This window comes from Coregonus clupeaformis, chromosome 20 (genome assembly GCF_020615455.1).
Source record: "Coregonus clupeaformis isolate EN_2021a chromosome 20, ASM2061545v1, whole genome shotgun sequence".
NCBI classification, from domain to species: domain Eukaryota; kingdom Metazoa; phylum Chordata; class Actinopteri; order Salmoniformes; family Salmonidae; genus Coregonus; species Coregonus clupeaformis.
The window spans coordinates 46,593,448-46,612,469 of record NC_059211.1 but is presented as its reverse complement, the minus strand read 5'-3'; the positions used below and the strand labels follow the sequence as shown (position 1 = coordinate 46,612,469).

Below are 19,022 nucleotides of genomic sequence, written 5' to 3'. Positions count from 1 at the left end.
CCGGGAGGCCTGATAGTCAGGCGTTCTGCGCATCCTTGGTCCATCCGTCATCACTGCTGTGACGTCAGTCTCGGGAACTGTCCTTACAGTGGTGGTGCTGAACAAGATGGCTGTGCGTCGGGGAGTGGAGAGCTGAGGAGGAAATATAGCCCCCCAAATTGATCCAGACACATCGTGAGAGGGAAAGCGGACGAGAAAAGACTCGAACAGTATGATTTATTTATTTTTTGTCACAAAACAGTGACGTGTAATAGCTTCTAGTAGAAACGGAGCTGACTCCATCCACCTATTTATACAGGCTATAGAGACGGATATCTACTCCGAATTGAAATAACGGTACCGGTGGAAGACATCTGGGAGCGATCATAGCCAGAGCTAAGAGATGTCATTGCTGTGCGTTGGAGGTAAGTGACAAAAACAAACGTATTTAAAGCTGGTGGTAGACTACTGTAGGCTGTCGAGAGAAACGCTTTTGTTTACTCGGGTAACCAGTTGCTCCGCGGGCGGTTTTCTTCAATTCATCTGATTCTGCTATAAAATGTCTCAATTGTTGGCGTATAGGCCTAAACGACTCGCTGAATACTACAATTTATTTAAATTCGCTGTAGTCAAATTCCTTTGACGAGAAAACACTTTGTGTTCTTTAGATGGCCAGACAGCCTGCAGCATTTTTAAAAATGTGTCTAATTCTTCTTGATTTATTATGTGATTGTCTTCTATTGATGTAGAAGCGTAATGAACACTGTCAGTCATCATAAACACTTTGATGTCTTGTTGATAAAATGGTAGCTGAACTGTCATTATTGTAGTCTACTAACCGCACCAAATCACGCTCTAAATATAATATTTGAATATTAGCATAAAGCAGGCTATCACAGAGTAAAATGCGTATCTGGAATATGATTGTCCGAAGCTAAGTCCAGTATTGGATTCTGTCCCCGTGCGTAGTAGCTCACTAAAAAGGCGTGTGCTGTAAATCCACGTTATCTTTGTTTCTATTCTGATTTTTAAATATGTGGGGGTGGTTCGGGCAGCAAATATTGTTCATTTAGTTTGTGTAGTGTCGCTTTTGGTTGTCTATCATGATGATGATAGCATTCCTTATGACTGCTTTTAGGTGTCTTAAGGAATGTCCTGAATGCAGCCTTTCTATGCTGTGACTACAGTAGATTGCCTCTAGCACTAGCCTACTATATGTTGGATCAGTGTTGTTGTTGACCATACCCTTTCTAGAATGATTGTTTGTATGAAATGCATTTTCTCAGAAAAAAAAGAAGATAAAAAAAAGGTGGTTGTCCCACTGGCTATCATAAGTTGAATGCACCAATTTGTAAGTGGCTTGCTAAAAGAGCGTCTGCTAAATGATGTAAATGTAAATGAGAAAAGTGGGTCCAAGAGATTTTACCCTGGGCAATGTGGCATTGGCTCGAGTCCTCGAAGCAATTTACTATCCCAACAAAAACACCTAAAAGCAGTTGTCTTGTAGGCCTAAGATCAAAATAGCAAAATAGTCCCGTTTTTGTTCAGGTTGTTTGAATATCAGCTGTGTTGACCTATTTTTCTCCATCAGTGATTTGTTTTCCAGTTAATTTGTTAGTTGCCTGCCTGTTATAGATTGTTTAGGCATACCGTGGACTGCTTTCTGGTTTTATGTTATTGTCACATCGATTCACACCCACATTCACTTCCCTAAAACGTTGGCATGTCACGATTCTTCTGTGAAAGTGGTAGTGTGAAATGCCAGCAACCCAAACCACCCACCCAAAGGTGTTTGTGGAGACAGGATATGTTCTTGGCACAGTAGTTGGATAAACAAGCTGATTGCACAGATGTCAGGATTGAGACAGATCCACAGATGTACCCTCAATATCCTCAAGCTTGTTGGCATAGCAACCCTCCATTCCCTGGCATTTGAGGCTTTTCCTTTAATTTCCCATTAGTATTGAGTGTACAGCTAAGTTAGTGGTTATTTTTTGGTAAAAAGCCCATAGCCATGGTGAGATTGAGAGACTGGGACTTTTCTTACAAATGGCACTATTTTCACCCACTATCGAGAGACTGGAGGAAGAATGGGAAAAGGAGTACTTTTTGTTAGGCCTTCATGTAGAAATGGCATTGACAACAACCCATTGGAGAAGATGTGTCCCCACTTTTACCTTTTCTTACAAATGCTTGATTCTAACTATAGGTCTATTTCCATATCTTCAGATTAGTAATAAGGAAGAGTGTTGCCCAGTGCTCAGCGAGCGAGCAGATTTCTAGCTTCTAAGAGTCACATTACATTATCAAACAGTACGCACACACACTTCCTTGCTGTAATGACTGGGCTTGTTTTTAGTTGACAAATCCCCAGTCATTTCTTCTTCCCACATGAATGTCCACTGAAGCTCTCAGTGTATTCCCCAGCATGTCATGCGTTCAGTGGCTCAGCTAGCAAGCATAAATAATGTTGTAATCCAATGGAAGTATAATTAGCTTGCGCCAGCCGAGGGCCGTTAAGTTCCATATAATCAGACACTATATAACATTATCTCATGTTCTGTTTAGGTTCAGAATACATGATGCCTGTATCTCGACTCGGAGAAGGCAAGAACCTGCTCCCTGAAAGAGAGCAAGCCCTTGGCTTTCATTTCATTTTTGTGTTTCATATTCTGTGGATTCAATGTTATTTTTTTAATGGAGACAGTTTTGTTCTTCATTAGGGCACATTACAATGGATCCTTTAAATGAAATATCATTGACCTCTCCCTTCCTCACCCCCAACCCCCTATCAGCTACTGTCCCGCTGAAGTAGTTATTTTTAATAGTGGGGGTTCTGCTCTGCCCGCGCTTGGCTGCACAGAGAGATTAATGGAGCACAAGAGAAAGAGATAAAAAGGGAGCACACACGCCACATGGCAGGAGGAGGAGGAGGAGGAGGAGGAGGGAGGGAGGGAGAGATGGTAAGTGAGAGAGACATGGCGGAGGTGCTGAGGAATAGACAGCTGAAGAGGCTGGCTGAATCCTGTTAGCTTCAGCTCAGCAAAGGGAGGCGGTGGTAATGGAGCTCGACATCTGTTTTGTTGTTTGTATTTTGCAGTGTTCCATGGAATCACCCTACAGGGGATAAAGTAGTCCGTTATATTGAGTAATGATGAATCATGAAAGGCTTAGCTCTGAAGTTGGTTAAGTGCATCCTCTAACTCCTCCTCCTCATGCCCTGCACACTAGCAAGATCAGATTGATATTCAGATAAAACAAACATCCTCCTCAGGGTCTTTTGGGATTAGCTATTTTAGGAAAACAAATACATCCACTATTGTCACGCTGCTTCATGATTAACTGACTCTGACATATTATTCTTATCATATCAAGTCAGACAGCAGGAGTCACAATTTCGTCTTCTCCTTTAGCTGAAATATTGAGTGGCTTCATAAAAAAGCCATTCTTGTGATGGTTGTTATGATATGGATTATTCATACAGGTGATAATGCTCCAGCTGGACCCATAATGATAGAGAACGGGTCAGTAGGTCATTAGGACTGGCCATGCGGGCATCTGGGTGGCAGTCCAGTACCACATTCCACTGTGCCCTCCGAGAAAAGCATTTGATGTTCATTTATCCAACTCTGTGATTCCAAATTGACCTTTTTCCCTAAGTCCCTTTTCTAAACTGCATCATTTGGAGATGAAGTGAAGGGAGGCGTTCAGTGTGGATTAGAAGGACGCCTTTGAATATTAAAGCCCTGAAGATGGGGGTGCTTGGCATCGGCAGGGCAGGCGGGCGGGCACGAGATTAATGAATAATGAATGGATCAGTTGATGTCAGAGCGCGTGGAAAAAAGTATTGGTTGCCTAAAGTGATCCCCAATATATAGAAGGTGACAGTGGTACCTTTTATCTTAACAGACCTGCTTTCATTGTGTCAAATTGCCTCATTGTCACCCTTACTGGTTATCATATGTGAGACTACACGTGCACAGACACACACACACACACACACACACACACACACACACACACACACACACACACACACACACACACACACACACACACACACACACACACACACACACACACACACACACACACACACACACACACACACACACACACACACACACTTAATCCTGTGTGCTCCTCTTCTCTCTGAACCACTCTCACCTGAGCGTACCGCTGAGAGCCTTCCACTCAAATAGAGCTCTTGACATCTGTTGGTGAATGCAGGCTTTGATGTTAAGATCCAGGCATTCTGCCATCAGAGGAAGTGTGCCCAGGCTGACTGAATTAGGTCCTTCTTTCTCCTCCTCCTACGAAATGCCAGGGTCTTGTCATCACCCACAATCCCTATATGGGCTGATATGCATATTGGGATATGAAAAGAATATCTAAGATTTCTGATCTAAATTCCAAAATGAACATACGTTTTGATGCTGTCTTATGCAGCAAACATTTTCAGCTCAGAAAGGTGTGGGTTATTAATAGGTTTGTTGTTAGAAACCAGAATCTCTAGATTGATTGACCCATTGAGTTTAACCCATTACATTTACATCATTTAGCAGACGCTCTTATCCAGAGTGACTTACATGAGCAATTAGGGTTAAGTGCCTTGCTTAAGGGCACATCGACAGATTGTTCACCTAGTCAGCTCGGGGATTAGAACCAGCGACCTTTCGGTTACTAGCACAACGCTCTTACCCACTAAGCTACCTGCCACCCTAGTATGGCTCATGTTTTGTTTCTTTTTGTCTGTATTGCAGTGAAGAAAGCCAAACTCGATGGACCCCAAGGTGAGTTGAGACACGTTTGACCATGTTTTACTTAGTCTTAAAAAGTCTTAAACACTGGTTTGTTTGACAGTAACACTGATATTCCTCATTGTTCCACAGATAAATTTAACACCTACGTGACGCTTAAAGTGCAGAATGTCAAGAGCACCACCATTGCGGTGCGGGGAGCCCAGCCATGCTGGGAGCAGGACTTCATGTTGTGAGTCTTGTTCCTCCTCCTCCTCCTCCTCCATCTCTCCCTCTATAGGAAATACTTACTAGTTTCTCTCTCTACACGTTGAGCTGCCCTGGGTCCTAAGTGCTCTGTCAGCGATGAGACTAGAAGGCTCTGGAGGCCTGATCTCAGATACAAGATATGCAACTGTTGAGATTCCCAAGGCAGTGTGAGCTAGGCAGCCAGTCATCCATCCATGCAGCCGGGCAAGCAGTGACACTAATGTGTTAACACCAGAGTGCACACATGTTGTGTAACACGGACTGCAGAGACTCCTGAATAAATGTTTTAATTAGTGACGTTTAAGGTGCCCAACAGAGCCACTCTCACTGGTTGGAGTGCTACAGTCAAGGGACAGGAGTTCAGATGAAGCCTTGGATAGGGCATTTCTTACAGAGTCAAAATTATTTCATAACTGAAAATAGGAACAGGAAGTTGCCCTGAAATAGCAGAAGATTTAATAAAAGGGTTGTTCCACGAAATGAGTCCCCTGTTATTTTAAGGAGAACTTGTGCACAAATATTGAATTTTAAAAGCCTGTTATATTAAATGAAGTGCCCTTTTAATATAGATCACATGGAAAATTCAATAAATCAGATTTTTTTTATATGAATAAAGACTTGCTAAAGTGCCAAACATTTTCTTCATGCACCCTCTGTGACTTCTAGGAAGAGTATAACCCACTTAAACCCAACATTTCTCCAAGTTTTCACCATCATTGTAAAGCCCTAGTTATTTTATGCTTTGACAAAGTCTTTTCTGAAGATTATGATTTATTCCATGTTATTAGTGATTGATTTTAAGGGGGAAAAAACCCTGTCCCTCATTTTAAGGTCAACCCTGTTACATGAACAGAGATCTCATTTTAATATGGTGAAACTATTCCTTTTTAAATATTTTTTTCAAGAGAGACATTGAACATCTCATAGTCAAATCATAGAGTAAAAGCAGGTGAGCTGGTTCTACTCTTTCTGGCAATTTTCTTGTGTTTTGTGGTCAAACTGAGCGGGTCGAGCATAACACGTCAACCCTGTTACACATAGATAGACAGGGTAGAAATGTTTGAACAATTTAAAAACATTTTAAAGCTTGCACACAACAAGCTTCCATTCCCCCTGTCACAAGGTGATTTATGGCTGATTTAAGATTGTCATCAACCGTGTTACGGTCAAGCAAGTTACTTTATTTGGCAATTATTAGGCACTTACTATAGTATATATTTTTTTTTTTACCTCTTGAGATGGGGAAAAAAGTGTTTTTCATTAAGTTGCACATGTGCTCTTTATGACAGAATGTTACAATTTGGTAAAATAATATAATAAAACACTCACCAAGTTACACTACTCAAAAGGTACCTAATTGGTGGAACGACCCAATAGAAGATAATCGCTATCTCTCTCCCCTACATTTATTTGCTTCCTACAGCTGCTAAACCTCACTACACTAGAAAATACAGCTCTGTTCTTCCCCACTCCTTAGATCTCTCTCCACCCCCCATCTTCCTTCTATCTATTCTCCATGTCCATAATGCAGCGCCAACGCCAGCCTTTAGCGAGATTAATCCCTGGGCTCTCAACAGAAAGATCTGTTTTCATATCAAAGCAGGTGCTATTATTAGGATTTGATTAACTTGAGAGGCTGTCCTGTGCATGTGCATCCTAAATGACACCCCTATCCCTATACAGCACTACTTTTGACCAGGGGTCAGGTACCATAGGGGGCTGTTTGGGATGCACCCTGAGTCTAGTTGTATGGATACTCGGGATACTAGAGATGCCCAGAGTGTATATATGTTATTGACCCAGTCAGTCCTGGCCAGTCAGCTCTATACGCTTCCTTCCTGCTAGAATTCACTCCTGTTTTCCCTGATGGAAATAATACTGGTCTCCTTCACTCTGCCTTATTGACCTCACCGCTACCCCTCAGGCAGCTCTCTGTGGCTCGGTGACTCACATCCACCACAGGCTGAATCACATTGGCTCTTTGTTCTATTAGATTAGAGCTGGGGCTCTGATGGCATATATATTTCACTTCTCTATAAGATGGGTTTTATCTCTCCAGGCCCTATTGCTCAATCAGGGTTTCTGTTATTTTGGTCTCCCGGTCTGTTGAGTGTATTTCCTCATCTCATCACTTCTTTCTCTCTGTCTCTCCCGTTCCTTCTTTCACTCTCTCACCCACTCTTTCTCCTCCCTCATCTTCCTGTCTCCCTCTTTTTGTCTACACCTTCTCACCCCCCCCACCCCCCCACCCCCACTCCCTGTGCAGTGAGATCAACAGGCTGGACCTGGGGCTGACGGTGGAGGTGTGGAACAAAGGGTTAATCTGGGACACCATGGTGGGCACCTTGTGGATCCCCCTGCAAAACATCCGCCAGTCCAATGAGGTACGGTACGCCCGCCCTGCCCCCACCACCCTCCACCCTCCTGGGAGCACAAGGCGGTTTACCAGCAGCACATCCGAGGCTCAGACACAAGTACATCACAACACTAGACTGATACGGTTTGTTGTCACGCCACATCAAAGTGTTTAAGGTGGAACACACTTCATATCAGGGATGAAAGGAGTTTAAAGAGAGTGTTCTTGGATGGTAAAGATGGATAACCTACAGGGAGTGAATTCCTCCGCTTTGAAACACTGTAACTAGGACTATTTTTAGCATCCTCCTAAGTGTTTGACTGGAAGAGGGAAAGTGTTACCCTGTACAGTAACAATACATGTTTGTGTGTGTGTGTGTGTGTGTGTGTGCTCATGCTAGGACGGGCCGGGGCAGTGGCTGACACTGGACTCCCAGGTCATCATGGCTGAGAATGAGATCACCGGCACCAAAGACCCCACCTTCCACCGCGTGCTGCTGGACACCCGCTTTGAACTGCCATTAGGTTAGTGTGTGTGTGTGTGTGTGTGTGTGTGTGTGTGTGTGTGTGTGTGTGTGTGTGTGTGTGTGTGTGTGTGTGTGCCTTAGTGACTGACCAGTGAATGGGTCTTTCTGCTTCAGACATTCCAGAGGATGAGGCTCGATACTGGGCCAAGAAACTGGAGCAGCTCAACGCCATGAGGGACCAGGACGTAAGGCATCTCCTCCTCTCCTCCCTTTGTGTTTACATCTTACCTGCCCGCCACAAGGCAGGGCTATCAGTAATTGCAAAAGTCATCACTTACTCTATGCATTAAATATGATGTAGACCCATAACTCTCCTAGATGCGGATTACCTCATGTTGGATTAGCTGCAGTACAATGTACAGTGTCAGTCAGCCGTATTGTAATCAGCTATATCTATTGTGTGTGTGTGTGTCTGTGTGTTGCAGTACACGTACCAGGAGGAGGAGGAGAGACCACTGCAAGCGCCATCAACACAATGCTGTGAGTAGTAGACTCTTGATACTGGCTTCACACCCTCTTTAAATATCCTGCTCCTTTTCACTTTGTTCCTGGCCCCCCTCTTCCTCCTTGTCACTCTCCCCCGTCTCCTCTTCCTCCTTGTCACTCTCCCCCGTCTCCTCTTCCTCCCTCTTTACTATCCTCCCTTTCATCCTCGACATTCACATATTCACTTTACTCCTCCTCTTCTTCCTCTTCCTCCTCCTCTTCACTTTATTCCTCCCTCTCCCCCTCTTCACTCTCCTCCTCCTGAGTCTTTGGGAAGCAGATTAGAGGGGAAGCAGCAGGCGGAGGGAGGGAGGGAGGGAGGGAGGGAGGGAGGGATGGAAGGAGGGAGATTAGCTGACATGACGAATCGAGCCAGCAGGCCTGCCTCATAGTCAGCTCCACACACAGTGTTTTATGGCTGCTAGCTGTGTGATGGATGTGTGCTGGCATACTTTCACTGCCCTGTCAGACACAGCCCTGTCTGTCTGATGACAGCCCATGTGGGTGGGTGGTGACCACTGTGGATGAGTCTGGGCTGTGGTGGATGTTTGTCTGTCAGTGGGTGTGTTTGTGAGAGACCAGCCATAAAGGTTGATCAGTATTAGTGTGTGTGAGTGCTTGTCCGCATGCATGCGTGTCTACGTGCTGTGTTTCAGTGAGTGTTTATGGATGGAGCCTGCGTATGCGCTTTGAGTTATGGGATGCTGGGATGAGAGTTATGTCTGACTACCCACTGCTCTGTGCTAATTACCACACCCTGGGCCCTCCATCCGCCACAAGGTCAGCCATCTTGCCTGCCCTGGCCTGCTCCCTCTCCCGCTCCACTCTGAGATTTACACCCCAAACAGATTAGTTCCCGGGGGCGCACCCTGACTTATCTATTTCCTGGTCATACGGCTGCACATTTTTTAACATTTAAGTTTATGGCTCAGGCCCAAATCACATATTTCTGTGATAACTTATTACCTACTTACCCCCTGTCCTTGTAGGTAACTGGAGTCTGTGGGGAGACCAGCAAAGTAAGTTTTTCTAGCTTTTCTCACACAGTTTAGCAAACAATGTCTGTTGACTCAAATGGTACCTGGTACTGTAGGCCTATATTGCTAGGTTTTTAAAATTAGTCACCACATCCACTTACAGTATAAGTCACCAAGCACATACTAGCATCATGAGTAAAGATGAACCCCACATCATGATAATAATCATAATATTTCAACCATTTCGTGTGTAGATGAGGATCCAGACAGTGCGGTGGACGACAGAGACAGTGACTACCGCAGTGAGACTAGTAACAGCATCCCTCCACCCTTCTACACCACGTCTCAGCCCAACGCCTCCATGCACCAGTACCCCATCCAGAGAGACCAGCGCTACTCCTCGCACACCTCCTACAACGGCTCCATCCAAGAGCTGGACTACGACAACCAGAGACCCATGAGGTAACCTAACCTCTCTCGTCCTGTCCTGTCATCCTTACCTGGTTCATTACCTGGTTCACTACTCAGGGTCTCAATAGGGGGTTCGTCCCAATAAGCTTCCTTTCATTGTCTCCTCTCCTTCATTTTAAACGTACCTTTAAGTTATTTTGTTACAAGCTGCTCTCCTACAGTTGTACTAATCTAAAAACATGAAGGGTAGGTGGAATGTATAAGTCGTACCTTTTCCCTGTTCAGCTCTTTAAGATATGTGTGGGTGAAGGAATGAGACGAGGAAAGGAAACTACGTTAGACTATTGAGACGCACACAGCGTGGATCTCACTCTCACCTCCTCTTCTTAGTCAAGGGATCCATATTGACTTTGTCTCATCTGGAGATCAACACTCTATTCACCACAGAATAAATCAGACTACTACAGAACAGATTTTTGTTCACACTGTTGCTACATGGTAACCTGTTGTCCCACTGTGACTTCACTCTCCAGAGCATACTGCAGTGTGGCCTCACTATACAAGCCTAAAGGAGCAGCCATGCCGACCTTGTATACAGGCCGTGTGGGAAGAGCCTCACTGACACCATCACTGTGTGTGTGTGTGTGTACATGTGTATGAGTGTGCATGCGTGTGTGTGTGGCTGAAATACAGCCCCCTGTGATCACTTAGCAACTTGTTTTCCCCCCCAAAAAAACAAGTGTGTTTTTTTGTCTTTACATCTGTTGTTCAAAGGCACAAATTCACTCAAACTCATGCCTTGCTTGGGGCAGCCACATAATTGCATAAAGGCTTCTCTCAACAGTGATTCTGTTTTTAGCCATATGAACCTGCAAGGTCCACTATAGCTAAAACCAACCACTCACTTCTCTATCTGTCTATCTCTGTCTGGCTCCTTGGTCAGTGCCAGTGGTCTTTATGCAGTAGGTTTGCCAGGCAGTGTGTGGTTCAGTTTGGTGTTGTGGATGTTGCTGTGTGTCTTTGAAAAGCCCCAGGCCAGACTGTACTGATGCTCCTCCTCTCCTGCCTCTCCCCCTTCCTGCCAGACGCTATGATAGTTTAGACTCGGCCACCAACGGGCGCAGCGATCTCGATTCAGCCTCAGGTTCGAGCCGGCGCACCAGCCGCCAGTACTCTCTAGACAGTAGGCACTCGCTCTCCGATAGGTGGGTCTCTGCACCTCCTCTCCACCTCTTCCTCCTCTTCCTCTTCCTCCAGCCTGTGACTCCGTCCGTGGTCTCGCTGTGACGTCAGTGGTGGAATAGTCCTGTCCTCCTCGCTCGCTGTGCTTGCATGCATGTGTTGTTCAACTCCCTCTCTCTACTACGTATCTACGTTCCGATCCTGTATCTACCTGATAATAACTACTGTATACACACCGGAATCACACACACATGATCTACCCTCTCTCTGTCGTACATCTGTCGTGAAATGTGAATGAGTTCCTCTGTTGTGTGTGTTGTTATCTAGGAAGTTGGAGGCATAGGGGAGCAGTTTGGCTAAGTTGATGTGAGTTGCAGTGTTAAAGTGTTTGTGTGTTCTGTGTGGCTCCTCTGCCTCCTCTGTCTCTCAGTGGCAGCATGTTATTACCTCCTCCTCCTACGGTGCCTCAGTGACAAGTCCTCTCTGTGATTAACTACGCAGCTCAGGCTTCCCCCAGCCAGAGCCAGCCGTACTGTTGGCCAAGGACCCCGGCCCCGGCTCTGGGGTGGCAGGAGGCATGCCTGTTCAGAATTAATAGTAGCCTATCAGAGATGGGAAGACACATGTCCTCCTGTATGTGCCACTGTACTTCTCTCCTGCTGTGTTTGGTGTTTGAGAAGGAAAATGCAGGTTTCTGTCGGACAGCTCAGTGAAAGAGCTGTGTGTGTCCTTGTGGGTGTACTAAAGAGAGAGAGAGAGAGAGAGAGTTTGCATGCGTGTGCGCTTCTTGATCAAGTAGCAGGATTCTGTATTACGTTTTGTGCATATGCCATGTGTATTTCTATGTGTGTGTGTTGGTTTCCTCAGGTGTTCTGTTTTCCTATCTGCGTTCAGCCTAGGTTCCTGTCTCCTAGCTCTCACACAGACACATACAGCCCAGGGTTGTTTAACTCTCCCCTCTTTCTTTACTCCCCCTGTACCGCTTCATGCATTATTGAACCTTCACTGCTTTAATCGATAGTGTGTAAAAGAGTGGACTTGTGTGTGTGTGTGTGTGTGTCTCTCTCTCTCTATCTCTCTCTCTCTCTCTCTCTCTCTCTCTCTCTCTCTCTCTCTCTCTCTCTCTCTCTCTCTCTCTCTCTCTCTCTCTCTCTCTCTCTCTCTCTCTCTCTCTCTCTCTCTCTCTCTCTCTCTCTCTCTCTCTCTCTCTCTCTCTCTCTCTCTCTGTCTCTCTGTTTCTCTCTCTGTTTCTCTCTCTCTCTCTCTCTCTCTCTCTCTCTCTCTCTCTCTCTCTCTCTCTCTCTCTCTCTCTCTCTGTCTCTCTCTCTGTCTCTCTCTCTGTTTCTCTCTCTCTCTCTCTCTCTCTCTCTCTCTCTCTCTCTCTCTCTCTCTCTCTCTCTCTCTCTCTCTCTCTCTCTCTCTCTCTCTCTCTCTCTCTCTCTCTCTCTCTCTCTGTCTCTCTCTCTCTCTCTCTCTCTCTCTCTCTCTCTCTCTCTCTCTCTCTCTCTCTCTCTCTCTCTCTCTCTCTCTCTCTCTCTCTCTCTCTCTCTCTCTCTCTCTCTCTCTCTCTCTCTCTCTCTCTCTCTCTCTCTCTGTCTCTCTCTCTCTCTCTCTCTCTCTCTCTCTCTCTCTCTCTCTCTCTCTCTCTCTCTCTGTTTCTCTCTCTATCTCTCTTTCCCTTCTCACTAATAGCCTCATTCATCATAGTTGAATAAAATCCCCCTCTTTTGTCTGCTAAAAAGAGGCTGTTTCAGCCTGCCTCTCTCTCTCTCCACTCATATTTTCTCTCTCTACCCCTCTCCCTCTGCTCTCTTTCACTCTATCTGCTTGCTCTCTCTCTCATCACCTCTCTCATCACCTCACCTGAATGGGTGCCATTACTTGTCAAGGCTGTTTACCTCATGTCTTGTTTCGCTGTTTATTGTGTTGGCTCAGGGTGTTTGTGAATCTCTGCTCTGTTGAATATGCAGATTTGTATGTGGCGTGTGATCAGAGCATCCACCAATAATCTCTCTCTCTACTAAAAATGAAGACTTCCCTGTTACTACACCACATAACCCCCAAACTCATGCATCTGAACACATACTAGCCTATCCCTAGGTCCAGGATGCCTTAGTTTGTTCCTCTCCCCTTTATCCTAGGTTAACTGTGCTCCCTCACTTTAGTCCCCAAAAAGAATGTCCCCTTAACATGCGCTCTGGGCCCATTTGGTTGTTTATTTCTTTAGTGTTTTTCGTCCCCGGTCTGCTCCATGTGTCTGTGTATCTGACTGTGGTCCATCTGTCTATCTGTCTACAGTCCTACAGGCAGCAGTCGCTATGCCTCCTCTGGGGAGCTGAGTCGAGGCAGCTCCCAGCTCAGTGAGGAGTTTGGCCCTGAGAACGAGGGGAGCCTGAGGGGCTCTGTGGAGCTCTACGACGAGAACGACTCTTACCACTCCTGCCACTCCTCTGTCAGCTACGACAAGGAATCGGCTGGCTGGGACCCCGATGAGCCCGAGGTGGTGTACAGCGACGAAGGGGGCTATGTCAAAGATGGCGGGGAGGAGGGGGCTATTTACGATGAGGAGGAGGGCGAGCTCTACGAGCCCGAGGAGGGAGAGGGGGAGTTCAACTATGAGGGAGAGGAGGAGATGATTTACGAAGAAGATGAAGATCTCTACCCTCTGGACGGCGCGCTCAGCGAGGACCAGGAGCCGCCCTACACCCCCACCCCCACAAGCACGGCCCCCACGCTGGCCCCCGAGGCCTCCATCACCAGGCCCCCTCTGGAGAAACAGGCCTCTCTGAGAGAGCAGCAGCCCGAGCCCTCCACCCTGGCCCCCACCACCCAGGCCCAGACCATGCCCCCTGTCCAGCCCCCTGTCACCACAGCCTCCACCAAGCCTCCATTCACCCCTATGATCCATCCATCCCTCATCCAGTCCCCAGTGCCCACAGCCCAGCCCCCTGCTCCAGACACCCAGCCTCCAGTGTCTGATGCCCTGGATGATATCCTCCTAGACCTCCAAGAGGAAGAGCCTCTGTCTTTAGAGCAGGAGGTCCCTGTGGTGGAGAGCCCCCCAGCAGAAGTCCCAGCAGAGAAGAGCGAGACTCCTGTTGTCAGGTGAACCCTCAACCATCCACTTCTGTAGTTATATACAGTGGGGGAAAAAAGTATTTAGTCAGCCACCAATTGTGCAAGTTCTCCCACTTAAAAAGATGAGAGAGGCCTGTAATTTTCATCATAGGTACACGTCAACTATGACAGACAAAATGAGATTTTTTTTCTCCAGAAAATCACATTGTAGGATTTTTAATGAATTTATTTGCAAATTATGGTGGAAAATAAGTATTTGGTCAATAACAAAAGTTTCTCAATACTTTGTTATATACCCTTTGTTGGCAATGACACAGGTCAAACGTTTTCTGTAAGTCTTCACAAGGTTATCACACACTGTTGCTGGTATTTTGGCCCATTCCTCCATGCAGATCTCCTCTAGAGCAGTGATGTTTTGGGGCTGTCGCTGGGCAACACAGACTTTCAACTCCCTCCAAAGATTTTCTATGGGGTTGAGATCTGGAGACTGGCTAGGCCACTCCAGGACCTTGAAATGCTTCTTACGAAGCCACTCCTTCGTTGCCCGGGCGGTGTGTTTGGGATCATTGTCATGCTGAAAGACCCAGCCACGTTTCATCTTCAATGCCCTTGCTGATGGAAGGAGGTTTTCAGTGAAAATCTCACGATACATGGCCCCATTCATTCTTTCCTTTACACGGATCAGTCGTCCTGGTCCCTTTGCAGAAAAACAGCCCCAAAGCATGATGTTTCCACCCCCCATGCTTCACAGTAGGTATGGTGTTCTTTGGATGCAACTCAGCATTCTTTGTCCTCCAAACACGACTGAGTTGAGTTTTTACCAAAAAGTTATATTTTGGTTTCATCTGACCATATGACATTCTCCCAATCCTCTTCTGGATCATCCAAATGCACTCTAGCAAACTTCAGACGGGCCTGGACATGTACTGGCTTAAGCAGGGGGACACGTCTGGCACTGCAAGATTTGAGTCCCTGGCGACGTAGTGTGTTACTGATGGTAGGCTTTGTTACTTTGGTCCCAGCTCTCTGCAGGTCCTTCACTAGGTCCCCCCGTGTGGTTCTGGGATTTTTGCTCACCGTTCTTGTGATCATTTTGACCCCACGGGGTGAGATCTTGCGTGGAGCCCCAGATCGAGGGAGATTATCAGTGGTCTTGTATGTCTTCCATTTCCTAATAATTGCTCCCACAGTTGATTTCTTCAAAACAAGCTGCTTACCTATTGCAGATTCAGTCTTCCCAGCCTGGTGCAGGTCTACAATTTTGTTTCTGGTGTCCTTTGACAGCTCTTTGGTCTTGGCCATAGTGGAGTTTGGAGTGTGACTGTTTGAGGTTGTGGACAGGTGTCTTTTATACTGATAACAAGTTCAAACAGGTGCCATTAATACAGGTAACGAGTGGAGGACAGAGGAGCCTCTTAAAGAAGAAGTTACAGGTCTGTGAGAGCCAGAAATCTTGCTTGTTTGTAGGTGACCAAATACTTATTTTCCACCATAATTTGCAAAAAGAATCATTAAAAATCCTACCTATTTTTTCGCAATTTGTCTGTCATAGTTGACGTGTACCTATGATGAAAATTACAGGCCTCTCTCATCTTTTTAAGTGGGAGAACTTGCACAATTGGTGGCTGACTATATACTTTTTTCCCCCACTGTAGTAATGCTGGCCAGAACACCATTTACTATTTACTACAACTTTTACCTCTACAAAACTATTTATTGCAACTTTTACCTCTACACAACTATTTACTACAAATTTTACCTCTACACAACTATTTACTGCAACTTTTACCTCTACAAAACTATTTACTACAACTTTTACCTCTACACAACTATTTACTACAACTTTTACCTCTACACAACTATTTACTACAACTTTTACCTCTACAAAACTATTTACTACAACTTTTACCTCTACACAACTATTTACTACAACTTTTACCTCTACATAAATATTTACTACAACTTTTACTTCTACACAACTATTTACTACAACTTTTACCTCTACACAAATATTTACTACAACTTTCACCTCTACACAACTATTTACTACAACTTTTGCCTCTACACATCACATTGTACTACAATAGACTTTTATCACTATCCACCACTGCCTTTAAAACAGAGCGAAGTTAGATTATTTTCTACCATCTAAGTATCTTCACAATGAATGAGCACCAGTCTGAATACCCCTGTACATTTCTCTCCCAGCTATCAAAGGCCCATCATGGAGCCTGGTCCAGACAGGGCCAGGGCCAACTGGCAACGGCTCTGCAGCAAGGTCCGACTACAGCTGCAGCAGGTGAGACAGCCTGTGTGTGTGTGTGTGTGTGTGTGTGTGTGTGTGTGTGTGTGTGTGTGTGTGTGTGTGAGTGCGAGTGCGAGCGCGACATGGACTCATGGATAGACGTAAGTAACATAGTAAACGTAAATCCTCCATTTAGTATGATATGTTATGTTTCGTATGATATTAATTTGTGGGTGGCCATCATCCATTTCGTATGATATGTTATGAATTACGATATGTATGACTTGTTACAAATTCCACTTTATGGTGGTTAATATTTGCTAGGAGTTTAAAGTTAGCTAGGCTAGGGGTTAGGGTTAAGGTTAGGGTTAGGGGAAGGGTTAGCTAACATGCTAAGTAGTTACAAAGTACCTAAAAAGTAGTAAGTTCCAAAGGGTTCCATAAAGGTTGCTAATTAGCCAAAATGCTAAAGTTGTCCGTGATTCGAACACCCAACCTTTGGGTTGCTAGACATTCGCGTTATATGCCCACCCATCCTCCCCAACCAACCTCCTTCCTTTTATTTTAACCTTCTTTCTTATGTAACCATACCAAATGTAACATATCATACTAATTTTAGTGTCACAGATTTACATTTACTATGTTACGTCTAGTCTTTGAGACCAGGCTGGTGTACGTGGGTGAGTATGGATGGACTTTCTATGTGGCTGCTCTCTCTGTTTCTCGCCATAATGCTGTCACTCCTTCATATGTCCCTGCCCTGAAATGTATCTTCTGACATCTGTGCCTCTTCAGTTTTGTTTCATTCACTTCTTAATCCTCTGGTGGTCTGTCATTAATTCCAGTTTATATTACCCTTTAAATTGTAATCCAGTGGTTATTTTTGCCTGGCTTTATTTTGTTAAGATAATAGTTTGTTTACCCCTGTTTGTATACCATTTCATTTGTTTTCTTTTCAGTTTTTTTGCCACCCCCATAGCGATTTGCATGTTGTCCGTTCTGATTGGCCAGGGCTGGAGCCGACTGCCAGGTGGGTGTGTCCATGGTTGCTTGTGAGCGCTGCTGGTGACAATAACGTGAATGTCAGTGTTTTTGCGTCGTGCTCTGAACACATAGAGAGATAAAGAGCATGTCTTCCTGTTATAGCACAGATAGAATTACTGGAATGGTACTGCAGATAAGGATCTGTCACAAATCCACTTTCAACCATGGCCTTCAAACACAAAGGCCTCCCGACTGACGTCAATGGACAGTGAAATCACCCGAGGCATCGCTCTCTTGTCTCTCTTCAGTGTTTTATGGCTGACATTATGGACTGTTTTCTGCCCAATTAAACACATCATTTTGATTTTATAGTAATAAACTGTGGGAGACTCCATCTTTGTTATTGTAGCGAGACAGACAGCTAGTGGCAGATATGAGATGTAGTAGACCTAATAAAACCATTTCCAGGCATACTATGTGCCAATCACTCCTCACCCTGTCTCACCCCTCTCTCCCCCTTATCTCCACAGGCAAGAGGGGAGTCGGTTGGGATTTGCTCCCTGTTGCTATCAGCAGGGTAAGTGTCTGTCACTATCACACCCACAAGCATGCTAATAAAGCTTCACAACATGAAATAATAACACAACTGCATGACATTTTGAGCAAATAATTGGAGTGCAGTTGGTCCCAGATCTGTTTGTGTTGCATATGGTCATTGTCATACAAACATGGCTATACAGCATAAATCAATCTGGGATTAGGTTAAAGTATTTGTTGCTCTAATTTACAGTGTGTTTATATGTTAGTGGTGGAAGTGGATGAGGATTTTGTGATAATAGGAGTGCTGTGTTTGTGTGGTTTTTCCCCGTGCAGGGTGGGTGGGGCGCTGTATAGCATTGACAGCATGCCGGACCTCCGCAAGAGGAAAGCCATGCCTCTGGTCAGGGACCTGGTCAGTGTAAGTTCTCTCTATCTCTCTCTCTCTCTCTCTCTCTCTCTCTCTCTCTCTCTCTCTCTCTCTCTCTCTCTCTCTCTCTCTCTCTCTCTCTCTCTCTCTCTCTCTCTCTCTCTCTCTCTCTCTCTCCCCCTTTCTTTCCGGTCCCAGGGACCGTCACTCTGTCCTCTCCTCTCTCTGACTGCTCACCCTGGATGTGTGGTATGTTAACCAATTGAATGCTAGAGGAGAGTGGAGAAAATAATCCTGGATAGCTACATCCTGCTGTACTGTACGTGAACTCTTAGAAAAAGGGTTATTTGGCTGTCCCCATAGGAGAACCCTTTTTGGTTCCAAGTAGAACCCTATTGGGCTCCAGATGGAGTAATGCCACAGGGGCTTACTAGGCTATTAAACTCACACCAAATAGATGGCCTAGTCCTTGTTCTATCCATCCGTGCCAATTGATCTGACTTCAAGGTTTTGCGTTGAATAGCTCTGACAAGCTGGAGGCCTGCCAGACTATACTTCCAGCCCAGCGCTCAGGTGGCTCGGGTCCAACGTGAGCTGTAATGAAGAATTACCATACCGGACAAAATCGCTCAGCACTTTGTCTCTATGAATCCAGCTTACTGTCAAACTGTACACCCCCCCCACACACACACTAACTGCCTGAGTCTGATTCATCCAGACCAGGTAATGTGCTGACTGGAACTGAATCTGAATGTGCAACAAAGCCAGACTAATATTCAGCCAGTGTTCTCAGACACGGAAGTATGGGCAGGACGATGGCTCTCTCCCCTAATGCTGACTACCTGTGTCTCTCAGACAGTGTCCTAACTCTCTGGGTTTTAA

The 19,022-nt window shown here is 45.4% G+C and overlaps 1 protein-coding gene across 12 annotated transcripts in view; it reads left to right on the top strand.

The window, feature by feature from the left end:
• The first annotated feature begins 102 nt into the window (after positions 1–102).
• LOC121533532 (protein unc-13 homolog A-like) overlaps positions 103–19,022 on the top strand; it is a 49,202-nt gene continuing 30,282 nt past the window's right edge. For 7 of the 12 annotated variants that reach the window (XM_045205530.1, XM_045205527.1, XM_045205529.1 and 4 more), the window contains exons 1-14: positions 103–404; positions 4,743–4,772; positions 4,872–4,971; positions 7,255–7,372; positions 7,745–7,868; positions 7,985–8,055; positions 8,296–8,350; positions 9,346–9,375; positions 9,588–9,795; positions 10,830–10,949; positions 13,225–14,031; positions 16,213–16,303; positions 17,764–17,810; positions 18,107–18,191. In XM_045205530.1, coding sequence (XP_045061465.1) covers positions 383–404; positions 4,743–4,772; positions 4,872–4,971; positions 7,255–7,372; positions 7,745–7,868; positions 7,985–8,055; positions 8,296–8,350; positions 9,346–9,375; positions 9,588–9,795; positions 10,830–10,949; positions 13,225–14,031; positions 16,213–16,303; positions 17,764–17,810; positions 18,107–18,191 — 1,908 coding nt within the window. In that variant the 5' untranslated portion in view covers positions 103–382. The remainder of the gene's footprint in view (positions 405–4,742; positions 4,773–4,871; positions 4,972–7,254; positions 7,373–7,744; positions 7,869–7,984; positions 8,056–8,295; positions 8,351–9,345; positions 9,376–9,587; positions 9,796–10,829; positions 10,950–13,224; positions 14,032–16,212; positions 16,304–17,763; positions 17,811–18,106; positions 18,192–19,022) is intronic. The other 5 variants (XM_045205533.1, XM_045205534.1, XM_045205532.1 and 2 more) reach the window with 2 other exon arrangements.